We start from the raw sequence: 14,259 nt of genomic DNA on the forward strand, positions 1-14,259 counted from the left end.
ATACAAAAGATCCGCTAACACATTTGGAACCAAATTATTTGTTCTTCAAAACACGGTAGTAAGCGTCACAAAGCCTTCCCTCCAATCTACTAGTACTAGAAACACTCATGCCGTGGCCTACAGACCCAGAGGAATCAGGACAGATAAAGAGAACCTGTTCCTCAAAAAGAAAAGAAAAAAGACAGCAGTACATAAAGTGCTTCTTTTTTAATGAAACAAATCCAAAAGATGTACAGTCAGGCTCAAGTTGTGCAGTTCACAAGCATGGAGAAAACAAACAGACAAAACGACAGTTCAGGACAGTCGCAGCTAACCCAGGACAAGGCTGGACTTGCCACCAGGGGGGTTTCTTCGGGACGGCACTGGGGCCGGCGCCACTGGGCTGGGCACCGGGGCAGCGGGCACCGGCTTGTCCTCACTCTGCCCCAGGCCAGCCTGCAAGTCTGTGTCCACATTTTCTAGGAAAACAGAATGAAATTCAGGCTAGTAACTATTGCCTTGTGTGAAGATGGAATTGATATTTTTCTTTTGAGAATGGTTCAAAACACAATAGAAATATAAAGAAAACAGTCACCAACCATGTTCTCACTACCCAGACTTACCCACTGTTCATGGTTTGCCATTATTTGTCCCCAGGCCTTTACCTGTGTATGTTTTCTCGATTACACAAATATATGAAGACATGAATATTTTAAATTAGAACATTACAGATAAGCTCTAGATCCGTGACCCTCCAACCCACCTCTATGTGGGTCTCTCCTTTCTATTCCCAGAGGCCCCAACTGCTAGTTGTGTGTATTCTTCTAGACCATTTGTTTTATGCATATTTTATGTGTATTTTATTTCCAACAGATAACATATAATACTGTTTTGTTGTATTTAACATCAATGGTATCAGCTTCCTTTTTTTCACTCTTTTGCAAAATTACCCATATTTATACACATGGTCACAATTCACCTTTCTTAATTAAATTGTTCTATAGTGTGTGTGTGTGTGTGTGTGTGTGTAATTTGTACATATTTCTCCAATCTTCTACTGATAGCAATAAATTACAACCAGCCCAACCATTCCAAACAAAGCTATAACACATACACTGGAACGTTTGCCCACGGTAATGCATATACTCTGGAACGTATCCCCACAGTAACACATGTACACTGGAATATGTGCCCAGGGTAACGCATGTACACTGGAACGTATGCCCATAGTAACGCATGTACACTGGAACGCGTGCCCATAGTAATGCATGTACACTGGAACGTATCCCCACAGTAACACATGTACACTGGAACGCGTGCCCACAGTAACACATGTACACTGGAATGCGTGCCCACAGTAACGCATGTACACTGGAACGTATCCCCACAGTAACACATGTACACTGGAACATGTGCCCAGGGTAACGCATGTACACTGGAACACGTGCCCACAGTAACACATATACACTGGAACGTGTGCCACATCTTCATTTTAAACAGAGACTATACACCACCCTCCCAACTGGCTGTGCCACTTTCTACCCCACAACCCATATCAGAATTTGCTCTCCTTACATCTTTGCATATCCACCACTTGATAACCACCTCACTTTAATATTTGCCAAACTGATGGGTGAAAAATGTTATTGCATTGTTTTATGTTACATTTCCATGGTTACTAGGTGAGGTTGATTTTAACTACACAGAAAACCAGTTTTACCATCACCATTTATTAAAGAGCCTACCTTTCCCTACTGATTTGTAATAACATCTCCATTAATCAGGTCACTCCTATCTCTATTAACTGGGCACTTTCCACATTCAAGTCTTAAGAATTAGTGTATTATTATCCAATATCCTAGATATTGCTTGACTGATTCACTCACTGACTGATTTGTGAAATTCCCAACAAGCACATATTCTTAGCCCGCTAGTTTCCAAACTTAGCCTGACTCGAAGTCGAGAGTAACTGCAAAAGAAAACCTCAATGTTTTCTGTGAAAGGAAATTTCTATGAAGAGTTTAATAGTTTTAAGGCATCTTACACTTATTTTCAATTAAAAAAAAAAAAAAAGCTAGGTCTCATCCCGTTGTTAAGCCATCAAATTAAATTGTTGCCTATTCTAACACCTGCCTCAGAATAATCACACACATGCACAGAGCACACCCTTAGTATAAGACTTGGAAGAAAAACTAATGTAACATTTAAAGACATTTATTCCCTCCCCTAATTTGGGAGTTCCAAAACCCTGGAAGCAGTGAAGCCTAAATATTAATTATGATATATACTAAGTAAACACTTCTAATTTCAAAACATCAACAAAAAAACTAGTTTCTTTTAAGTTCCTCAAAGACTAAACATTAAAAGTTCATGTTCCTAAAACCACTTGTACCAAGTTTTGATTTAGCCAACTAAAACTGAGAAGGCCGAGGGGAGAAAGATCTTAGATTGGAAGCACAACAAAATCTCAGAAATAAAAATGCTACTGCTGCTTTCAACACTGCATTTTTTGAATTTTGGGAACATTCTATAGAAATAGCTTGTTACGCACAATCTTCTATATTATTCAACTACCAGTAAAAATCTAATATGACACTTTCCAAAACGACAGCCCTCACAGTTATGAACTGAAGTTTGGCGAGAAAGGGTTACCCCTTGGTGTCCTGTTGCTACACTCGTTATACAAGAAATAGGAGCAACCACATCAACATTAAGTACCCAAGTCCTACAATGAGTGTCCGTTAAACAACCCAGGAAAATACGTCTAATTTACTGCAAATACAAACAAAAACCAAAAGACACATTTAAAACAGTCCAAGATAGATGAAATCAGACCATGAGCTCGGCCTGGGCCAGCGTTATCAATGAGAGCTGTTTCATGTCTGCGGCTAGGACGTGGCCTCACGGCTGTACAGGATCTAACTCAAATCAGCACCGTCTGTCTGGCCCAACGAGTTAATGAGCACTTCCAAAGGACACAAAATTATCATGCAGCTCTACCATGGTAGTTTATTTCCAGAAAGCGATTTTTAAAGAAATCAAGCTCATTTCCACCTAGCTTATTATTATTAATGGAACTGTTTTGTCTTTTACAACTAGGTGACAATATACCAAAACACAAAAAACGACGAAAGAGCACATTGAGACTAAACAAGACCAGGCCTTAATTTAAATGCTTGTTTGTCAGAAATACTCTAGCCAGAAAAGATGGAGGTTTGTTATTCCATGGCATTCGTCTGCAATGAGATAAGTACAGGAATTGAGGGTTTAGAAACTTATGTAGCAACTTGACAGAGAAATCTTTGTCTGTTGAATATAATAATAATAATAATAATAATAAAATAATAATTTAAAAATAGGGCTTTAAACAAAAATACTTTTACCATAATATCCATCTAATATACCCCTGAACTGTCTTTCTTCTTTGGTGCATCAATAAGGTACCTGAACAGACACCTCTGTCAGAATTGAAAAAATGATTCATTATAAGGATCAAAGAATTAGGACCGCCAAAAATTCAGCAGAACATCTAACTTGCCTGAGGCAGCGAAAGACTTCTGCCTAAGTTTCCTGGCTCTTCTCCCTCTTTCTTAAAGATTTCCAAAGCCCTCCCTGTAACCATTCCTATGTTTAATTACCTAAAAGACGAAGGCAATTTTCCTTATATCCAAACAAAATCTGTTTTACTTAAACTGAGCAGAGTAGGTTGGCTTTGAAGTAAAGTTGGCAACAGAGGTGGGGGTGATCTCTACTTCAACAGACGTACCTTGAATTACTAGGCCCGTTGTCATTTTATGACAAATGAACTAAAAGGAGCAGCAGTCAGGAACATAAAATAACCAGGTGGCGAAACTGATGACCATCAAAAAAGAAAAAGAAAAAGGAAGGACTTGTCATACTACCCAATTCAATGTGCTGTTTACCTGAAGCATCTATAACAAATTGAGCTAATGACCCAGGACAAATGACACATTTTTCATAACTTCCGCAGGGCTCACACAGGTGTCTTCCGGCTCCCCAACTCCTAATTATAGCCATTGGCCAAAACTAGTAAGTAAAGATTAGCTGATTCTGGCTGAATAAGGTCTGCCAATGGTAGTATTTCAGAATGAAAAGCAGCAGCATCGAAAAGCCTAGAAGATTGTTTTTATCTCCAGAACAGTCTTTTCAAATGGAACAAATTGGACATGAATAACAAGTCTGTCTTCAGTCCAGTGAAAAAGTAATTTGTCCAGTGAGAAGAACCCAGGTTAGGCTCAAAGATTCAGAAGATTCTCCTCCTACCACGCCCACCAAGAAAGACTGTTTGAGAGGACAGAAGAGGATTGTGGTTCTTAAACATTCGTTTCCCTGGAAGACTGCACCACAAAATACAGGAAAAGGCCACGAGGAAGTGACTTTGGGCCAGAGAGTTTATGACCGCTGTGACCCGACTGCTTTCTTTCCACTCATCGTCAGTTCTCTGGCACTTGTAAAAGAAATGCCAATGAATACTTCAAAGATTTAAGATAATTAAACAAATGGTGACAGCTCATTTCCACATGTAATTGGTCACATGAATGCTAACTGAAAATTTACATCTGCCCCTAAATTATCATTCACAAGATCACAGTTACCACTGTCTGGAGGAATAACCACCTCATATAAAAATCAAACTTTGTAAAGTCAACACTGTGGGCCAAGGCTGAACTGCCACAGCCCTTTATTAAAAAGCTCTCATTAAGTATAACAAATACCAGCCGGATTGATGTGCATACATTTGTAAAGGATTTTCCGTGGGTTTTTGTTTTTTCTTTCTCATACATGTCTAGCATTGCTCTCACTGCTGGCTGGTACCAAATGTGGCCATGTCTGCTAACTTTCCAGTTTCATTTTTCTTTCCTTTCCATTCAAGATTATGCTGACACTCGGGCAAAACTAGGTTTCATTCCCCAGTCTCTTTCCCTGAGACATGATTTGAATCAAAATACTGATCTTCTGAAAACCATTTACAGAACCAGAAAATCGGCTTCAGAAGTACTCACCATGAATGTCGCCTTCTCCCTAGAAAAGAAATGAAAAATTTACTTCAGATTTTAATTTTGCAACACACAAAACAATGCAGTCACAGTTCAGAGAGGCTACTATTTATCTGAAACCAAACGTTTTCATTTTGATGCAGTCAAGTTCAGGGTCAGGCTGCATTACAATAAGCAACCTTTATTCGACCGGGATAATGCTACACAAAAATACTGCTGGACAAACTGCCCCAGTATTGTTAGTAACACATCTAAAACCCCCCAAAACCCTTAACATCTACACTGATGACCTATATCAATTAGCATTTCAGAAGATCTTTTATCAAATGGGAAACTGGTAAATCTATCCTTCCATTCTCCCTCTTTCTCCTTATCTAGGGGTTGAAAGGTGTCTATCAATTCCAAAGCCCCTTCTACAGGTCTCCCCACACTTAGATGGCTGATGCCTCCGTGTGCTCTGAGGTCCCTACCCAGGACACCCTACCAGGCTTTCCAGACACGCAGCTGGGGGCTTTGGGGCAGGGCTGCAGTCTCCTGGAGTTCAGCTTAAAACAACCGGGCACCAATGGCCAACAACTGTCACAGTCCTTGAACTCAGTAATACTACTATATATGAGGTACACAGGAAGTGAGTGTGACCCAGAAGTTCCAAAAATCAACACTGAAGGACAGACCGATCCTAATGGTAGAAGGGACACCGGAACAGACCAAGAGCATGTTAACTCACTTCCTGACTTTCCTCCCTTTAGTTATCCATCTTCCATCACCAATATGGCCCAGCCCCTTTCCTAATTACTTCTATGTAAAACTCCAGGGACAGAACTAAAGCCCTTAGTACAACAGGGGGGAATCTTATTTCTAAATGGAATTAACCTCAACGCCTGTCATTTCCCTCATTTTGTCACACTGACCTTCAGGTCTAAGAAGTCTCCAGAGTTTGCTTCAGAAGAGTTCCTTCTCTGGGGTCCAGATAACTCAGAATCTTCACGGCCACCACTAGACTTGGCACCTGAATCAAAATAGACCTTCTTGAGGGATACCGTAGGAAGACCTAAAGCAAACACTCTTAGTGAGTGGTATTATGTGCTAGTCTCACATTACAAAACGAGCAAACAGTGTCAGGGAGGTTAGGTTAAGGTATGACTTCAAAGTCCTGCTAAGGGATGGAATAACCCCATCTGACGTCACTCCTTATTCTGATCCATCACATAAATTCTCAGTATTTCCCGTTTCTTAGCCCCGTCTTTCCTCCAATGACAAGCTTTAACTGTTGTTTACCTCATTCCAATTTTGCTCACCAGTACAAAACCAGCTGTGGTTATTCTTGATGGGCCGGTCCCTTTGACCAGAGATCACAGACATATAAGCAGTACCTGCAGACTTGGCCCACGACGGGGGATTTTCCTCAGATGTCCCAAAGATGCTAGAGGCCATTTTGTTCTTCCTCATGGGTTGTTGTTCCGTTGGTTCATCAAAGCCCAACGAAAAATTGGATCCACCACCTGGAGGCCGCAAAACCCTAGGAATAATGGCAAAACATCAATTTCAGATGATACCAGAACATTTCTTGGCATAAATAAACACCTTTCGTTTCATTTCCCTATTTCCCTCGCCCATTCATTCCCCTGACCTCCCATAAAAAGAGAGCTGCTAATGGGAAAAGGGAACTGATTCCATCAGGGTATAAATTCAACGCTGGATGTAAGACACGAAATGCTGCTTTCTATTTGTAGTGAGGTTGTCCGTCACACCAGGCAGCGGAAACCGGACAATCTCCACAAACGATAGCCTGGCTGGCGTCTCCTTTTAGGAAATGGCAAGACTTAACAGACCTTGCCTGCTAGCTAGTCATTTTGATTAAACAAACAAAAAAATGTATGTCCCTAACTCACTTCATTTACCAAAATACGTTCCAGCTAAGTCAAATATTTTAATTTAAAGACTAAAACAAAAATATTGGAAGAAAATTAGGACAAATGTGTTCTAGTGTTGAAGAAAAGGGCTTTCTAAGCACAAAATGAAAGCCAAAACCCAATGAAAAGATGGCCAAACTTGGCAAAAATACACATAATATTTGACAAAGGATTACTATAATATTACTATTATAGTATTACTATTATACTCTTTAAAATAATAAAAGGAATCACAAGAGAAAAATGGACAAAAGATACTACAGGCAATTAAAAAATATGGATAGCTTCTAAACATTAAAAATTCAACCTCACTAGCAAATACATAAAATATAAAACAAAATGATAGTTTTTCTTATTAGACTGGTCGGAATGAAAAAATGCCAATTCCCAGCATTAACTGAAGTGTGAGAATAAATTAGTACAAACTTCCTAAAGAATATTTTGATAATGTGTAAGCTTGCATTTTATATGAATCAGCATTTCTCCTTCCAGAAATTATCTTAAGTAGATAACCAGACATATGTACAAGGATACTCCTATAAATAGGTTAATCTGTAAAAAGTTGGAAATACCCTAGTTATCCATTAATAGGGATTAATTATCAGTCTGTCCATACAACAAAAACCTACACACATTAGGGTGGGATTTACCCTTATTAGTAGATGCGAAGTTACCCAAAAACACAGTGAATTAAAAAGGTTGGAACATACAACCAAGATTACTCTACCCAGCAAAGCTCACATTTAGAATTGAAGGACAGGTAAGGAGCTTCCCAGACAAGAAAAAGCTGAAGGAGTCTCATCACCACCAAACCAGTATTACAAGGAATCTTAGAGGGACTTCATTAAGATAGGAGGGGGTTAAGGATGGGTAAAAGCGGACGGGATTAAGAAGTACAAATTGGGGGCTGGCCCGGTGGCTCAGGTGGTTAGAGCTCCATGCTCCTAACTCCGAAGGCTGCCAGTTTGATTCTCACATGTCCCAGTGGGTTCTCAACCACAAGGTTGCCAGTTCAATCCCTCGAGTCCCGTAAGGGATGGTGGGCTCTGCCCCCTGCAACTAAGATTGAACACGGCACCTTGAGCTGAGCTGCCGCTGAGCTCCCGGATGGCTCAGTTGGTTGGAGCGTGTCCTCTCAACCACAAGGTTGCCAGTTCGACTCCCACAAGGGATGGTGGGCTGCGCCCCCTGCAACTAGCAACGGCAACTGGACCTGGAGCTGAGCTGCGCCCTCCACAACTAAGATTGAAAGGACAACAACTTGACTTGGAAAAAAGTCCTAGAAGTACACACTATTCCCCAATAAAAGTCCTGTTCCCCTTCCCCAATAAAAATCTTAAAAAAAAAAAAAAAGTACAACTTGGTTGTTACACACACAGTAGTCATGGGATGTAGGTTATAGCATAAGGAATATAGTCAATAATATCGTAATACTAGGTACGGTGCCACATAGGTACTAGATCTATCAGGGTGATAGATGGGAATGGGGTGGGGGTCAGGGTGAAAAAGGTGAGGGCATTAAGAAATACAAATTGGTAGTTAATACAGTATGGGGAATATAATCAACAATGTTGTAAAGATCATGTAAGGTGACATATGGGCACTGGACTTATCAGGGGGATCACGTCATAGATTGTGTCCAATGCACTATACCCGAAGCTGAAGTACAATAATATTGAATGTCAACTATAAATATATAGGTGTACGTAGTCACGGGATGGGGAGCACAACATAGGGAAGATAGTCGATGGTATTGTAACCGCTATTTGTCAGAGGGGTAGTAGCTTAGGGGTGGGTTATCACTTAATGAGAGGTTTAACTGTCTATTATGTTGCTTTGTACACCTGAAACTAATAAAAAATAAATTAAAAAAATAAAAATAAAAAACGTTGGAGAACAAATATAAGCCCAATTACGCGTTATATAAAAGGATGTGCACAGAGATACACACTAATCTGTGTGATTCTCGGTAAGTTGCTTAACCTCTCTGAGCTTTGGTTTTAGAATAGTAGCTGCCTCATAAGACTATTATAAGGATATCATATATATATTGTGTTAGAACAGTAACTGGAACATGGCAATCATGTGTCCTAGCTACAATAACCAGACATAAATGTCTGAAAGTACAGGTACCACCATGTTATCCAGGGGATTTCTGGTGAATTTCAATGTCTTTCTTATACTTTATATTTTTCTGTACTGCTATTAGTCTAAAATTCTTCTGACAACTTTCCTCTGTCAATGCTCCTTTTCCCATAGGCCATTATATGCGATCACTTGTGGATACCTGTGTCCACCTGGATCTCTCGACAGAAATCCCAGCTCCTCTGCTCCCTTGGGTGCAGACTGGCACCCTGGCTTCAACTGTCTAGAGCCCCTCACAGGACTGGCACACTGCCCCTTCCTGCCCGAGGGGTGACCTCCTGCCCTGTCCTGCGTTCGTTCTTGCTTATTCCTGCTACCGCAAGCCAGCATAGGCAAGGCTTGGTTAAGCCTACCTAGGCAGAACTGAAGGAAATCAAACAAACTTTGCCAACTATAAAGTTGGTGCAAAAGTTATTGCGGTTTTGGCAATTATTTTTATTAACTTTTTAAATCACAATTACATTTGCACCAATCTAATACCCGCATAGCCTCCTCTTAACCGTATCTGGTTCTTATCATCTTCACGAATCCAGTCAGGCCACTTTCTTCAGTGTTCCACACACAGTTCTGGCTCGTCTCCACCTTGGGCATATTTACTCCCATACTTCCTCCTGCCTAGAGCCCTCTCCACCCTGCCCTCAGTGAGTTCAACATCCAGCCCACCTCCGTGAAGCGACTAGTAGAGCCCTCCATGTTCTCAAAGATGGCACCGGTGGAACCCGAGGAAAGGATGGTAGAGATCCTCTCCTCATGCCAACTCTGTGTAAAGGGCCATATAGTAAATCCTTTGGGCTCATGAGTCACACAGTCTTGCGCAACTATTTAACTCCATCACATGGCACAAAGGCAGCCACAAACATGAAAATGAATCAGTGAGGCTGTGGTCCATAAAACTTTATTTATGGACACTGAAATTTGATTTTCGTCATTTTACAAGTCATGAAATGTTCTTGTCCACCCCCTCCCCACCATTTATAAATGTAAAAATGTGGTGCCAGCTGGGTTTGGCCTTCAGGTGGTAGTTTGCTGGGCTCTGCTCTATTCTAATTCAACAGCCTCATTTTTAAGAGCGCAAAGTCAGGCCCTGAGAAGTTCCAAATAACTTGCCCAACATTAGTTAACTGACAGAGACACGACCAAAACCCAAATCGCCATTTCCTGGCAGGCACATAACAAGTGCTCAAAGTGCATTTAAATAGGGAAAATACACAAGGCAATTTTACTCTTTAAACTACAAACCGACATAGTTGGTGCTTTGCTTAGTTTTCTTATTTTCTAATCTTAGACTGTCTGATATGTATTTTAATTCTTTTTTCTTGTTTGTTTGTGTTTTTTTTTTTAAGTGTGTTTTTCCAAGACCCATAAGCTCCAAGTCAAGTAGTTGTTTCAATCTAGTTGTGGAGGGAGTAGCTCACAGAGGCCCATGTGGGGATTGAACCTGCAACCTTGTTGTTAAGAGCACCGCACTCTAACCAACTGAGCTAACCGGCCGCCAGTTATATTTCTTAGGTGTTAATATGTCCTCTAGTGTTCTCCCCTGAATCTAATATTTGTGTCTGCCCATAGTAAAATTCAATACTAAATTTACACTAAACAAAAATGTCATTATTTCCCCAAGGGAAGACCCATTGTGTTCTCTTATGACATGTTAAACATTTAAAACCCCACTTTTTTTTTAAGTCTCAGATATTAAATATCTACATAAATTCATTATATGAAGATGACTGTTCAAGCATACACTTTATAAAGATGATAATCTTAGATTAGCTTAAATTGTTTAAATCATAATTTACAGGGTTGCCGGTTAGCTCAGTTGGTTAGAGCGTGGTGTTAATAACACCAAGGTTGCCGGTTCGATCCCCACATGGGCCACTGTGAGCTGTGCCCGCCTTTAAATAAATAAATAATAAAATAAAACAATGCTTCTTTCTAATTAATATGTAATTATTGTAAAAAAAAAATCATAATTTATAAATTATTAATAGGCTTTCTCTCATGTTAAAGTTTGAAGCAACTTGGTTTTTATCACTTATACCCCAAATCAACAGACACTTAAAATGTTAATATCAAAGTTAACTTGCTTCACTGTCAGCCCCTTCATTCCTGGAGATCAGACTGATTTTCCTTACTGTCATAAGAAAACCCTCGTGAATTATTTTAGTCAGATAAAAACCTTCAGAACCCTAATAGGCTGGGAAATACTTTTTGGCTTTAAACAAAGAAAAAAGACACTAGCACCCAAACACCAGCTTAAAAAAAAAGTCAGAGCTCTATCCAGCCCAACTTTTTCAAGGTCTGTGTTCTCCTTGCAATAGCAGGTAATACCTACTCCAATGACGTCAGTGTTGTAGAGCCCATTTGTAACAGCCAGACATCCCCAAACAAAGGATTTGGATCATAAGACAGAAATTCTATCAATTCCACTTTTTAAAGGTCCGACTATTCTTTCTGAACTACACACATGATAACTAAATCAGGATTACATATTGGAGACTCAACAAAAATGTCTCCATGTCCTGCAGACAGCAATTTTAAAAAAATTACTTTTTCTTTCTTCTCTCTTTAAATCCCAGAGCTCCCATATGACTTTTGCAGATCATTTCCTAACAGACTAAATTTATACAGTGTTCATGGAGCTAGGAGAATGTTACTGGAGAAAAGAAGTTTAGGAGAATTAGGTGAGATTACAGAAAGAAAGAAAGGCAGGAAGTAAATAAAAAGGACAATGCTACAGTCTTGAGATCACAATATTGGAGAGAAACTGATGACAAAAGGTGAACTAAAACACTTATTTTTGCAGAACCGAAAATCATTTCTGTCTCACATTTCAAACATACATATCAAAGAACCAGTGTCAGGATTCATTTGACCAGGTTACTGAAATTCATTATGAAGCACTAAACCGCACTCAATCCCCAAGGATAAAACCTCTGATTTTTAATACATGAACATTCCAACCACTACATTTTGACCTGCAGAAAGCTGACCCCAGGGCACAAAACAAAAAACCCAGATTCACTTTGGTCCAGTGTCCTCTGAAAAAAAAATGATCTCATTGGTAGGATGACAACAGAAGAGGGAGTGACCCTCTTCAGTATTTTTGTTTGTCTATACTACCCAAGTTCCCCCATCCTCCCAGTAACAGCTAGTTTTAAAAATCTTTCCCGTTCTTTTCTACATTGTGAAAAGGAAAAGAATGAGTTAAAAAAGGAATGTCATTTCCAAAGCTCCCTTCTAAGACTCACTGCTGAGGCCTGCTTTTGTCCCCAAGTTCTCCAACCCCTGTGAGACACTGCTGTTTCACTGCTGTCTTCTTAGCCCCACAAAATGGCTCCCTTTGTGCCACTTGCTCAGGACCCCAAGGCTGGCCACACATGACTGCAGGTCATGATCAATGAATGCCCAGAAAAAGTGGAATTTAAGCTTCCTCCAAACCTGGAGCAAGGATCCCAGAGATGCCTGAATCCCACCTTAAAGAACAGTGTGCAATTAGCCAAGACAATGTGGACATGTTCCACCGGATCTCAACCCTTCCACAAGTTAGGCCGGGGCTTGGAAAAGGGTCCCAGTCCAAACACTGTGTCCAGTGTCCCCCTCCCCAAAAGCAGTGGCAGGAGTGGCCAGAAAGGCCCCGGCTTTCCAGGTGGAGATAGTACGGAAGAGACAATGGATGCCTCCAGCCCCGCCCAAGAACAGAAAACCTCCTCCGGCAAGGGAACCGGGGCCAGGGATGAACTCATTTAACAAATATCAAAGGAGGAAGCGAATGAGGTGGGATGCAAAGACCGAGGTCCGAGGGTTTGTGCGCAGAAAACCCACTTGGACTGGCGCATTCGACCTCCCGGTTCGGAGGTGGGTGCGGGAGGGGAAGGAGCTGGGGTCTTTCCTTTGTTAGCAGAGGGGAGGCACTTCGCAGAGGGCTGACTGTTGGGTCCTGGAAAGGGGTGAGGGGTCGCTAAGACCAGCCCCGCCCGACCACAAATGACACCTGCCAAACGGGCCCCAGTGAGTAGGTGATCGCCAGACCCGACAGTCGCGGCCGCGGAATCTGACCGCCACGCTGGTTGCACCGCCGCCACCTGCTCCCGGTCAGTGACAGGAGTGCGTGGCCCGGGGGTGGGACAATGGGATCGGACCAAGGCGCCCCGTGGGCTGTCCTGGCACGCGGGAGCCAAGGCCACCACATTGGGGCCCGGCAGGCCGCTCCGAAACGGGGACAGCACGCACCCTCTCCGCATGTACCAACTAACAACCCACTGCGCAGTCAGTGCTAGCGGCCCCGGCCCTCCCGGCTCCTCGCTTCAGGGTAGGAATGAATGGGAGAGGAGCAGGAATCGGGCGGGGCCGGCGTGCCAGGCTCGCAGAGCCGCACAAAGGCGGCGCCGGCGGCCAAGTACCTCCGCCCGGCCGGACGCAAGCGTGGCGCCCAGGGCACGTTACCGCCAACGACCGGGTGCCCAGCCCGCGTGGCCCCGCTGAGCAGCGGCCCTCCCGACCCCAAGACCCGCGGGTACGGCCCTGACGCCTCACCGGGAGCTATTCCTGCTGTTGGGGTCGACACCCTTGAAGGTGGTGGTGGTGGTCATGGCGCCGAGGAGCGAGGTAGGCTGGCGTGGCAGAAGAGCGCTGAAAAAGTCGGGTCCGAGGGGCGCAGAGGAGGTCCCCACCCTACCACCGGCGACCGCTGCAGAAGCCTCCGCCACCGCTTGCCTGGCTGGCCGCCGCTTTTATAGGGCTCTCAAATCCCGCCCCCATCCTACCGGCATTGGCCGATTCAAATAGCTCTCTTCGTTTCTATTGGTTCTCTGGAGTGCCAAGCATCGTGCTGCATCACGACTGGCTGCTGCGGCCCTTGTTCAACCTAAACCCGCCCACTTCCTGGTCAGGGAAGGTCTAGGGAAGTTCCCCCTCCCCCCTCCCAAAATCTCGGAGATGATTGGACAAAGGACAAACCTGCCCCGCGCTCGGTACAAGTTATGCTCGCTGTCACTTAAAAAAGTTACCTGACAGAGGGAAACGCTCGCTCTAGAGAAGTTGGAACCCACAGCCGAAGGCAGATTTGTTACCATACACGTATTTGCCTTATTTATGGTGGGATAGTAAGAGCATGCTCCTTAAGAGATGAAAATTACTTCTCCAAATTGACATTTCTTGAATAACTACTGTGTGTCTCGTTTGGAAACCCGACAGTCCCAAATGAGAAT

At 42.5% G+C, this 14,259-nt stretch overlaps 1 protein-coding gene across 2 annotated transcripts; it reads right to left on the bottom strand.

The window, feature by feature from the left end:
- Positions 1 to 192: 192 nt before the first annotated feature.
- Positions 193 to 13,775, bottom strand: JPT1 (Jupiter microtubule associated homolog 1). 2 transcript variants are annotated; one of them, XM_019745549.3, is made up of 5 exons: positions 13,586 to 13,772; positions 6,371 to 6,516; positions 5,909 to 6,006; positions 5,004 to 5,022; positions 193 to 458 (listed from the first exon to the last, which is right to left on the bottom strand). In XM_019745549.3, exons 1-5 carry the CDS (start codon positions 13,639 to 13,641, stop codon positions 310 to 312), a joined length of 468 nt encoding a protein of 155 aa, XP_019601108.1. In that variant the 5' UTR covers positions 13,642 to 13,772; the 3' UTR covers positions 193 to 309. The 2 variants fall into 2 exon arrangements, with proteins under 2 accessions (XP_019601108.1, XP_088658507.1); XM_088802381.1 differs by lacking the exon at positions 5,004 to 5,022 and having other exon boundaries at positions 13,586 to 13,775.
- Between the last annotated feature and the right edge of the window lie 484 nt (positions 13,776 to 14,259).

Source organism: Rhinolophus sinicus, chromosome 12 (assembly GCF_057876585.1).
Source record: "Rhinolophus sinicus isolate RSI-liver-muscle chromosome 12, RSI-T2T, whole genome shotgun sequence".
NCBI classification, from domain to species: Eukaryota; Metazoa; Chordata; class Mammalia; order Chiroptera; family Rhinolophidae; genus Rhinolophus; species Rhinolophus sinicus.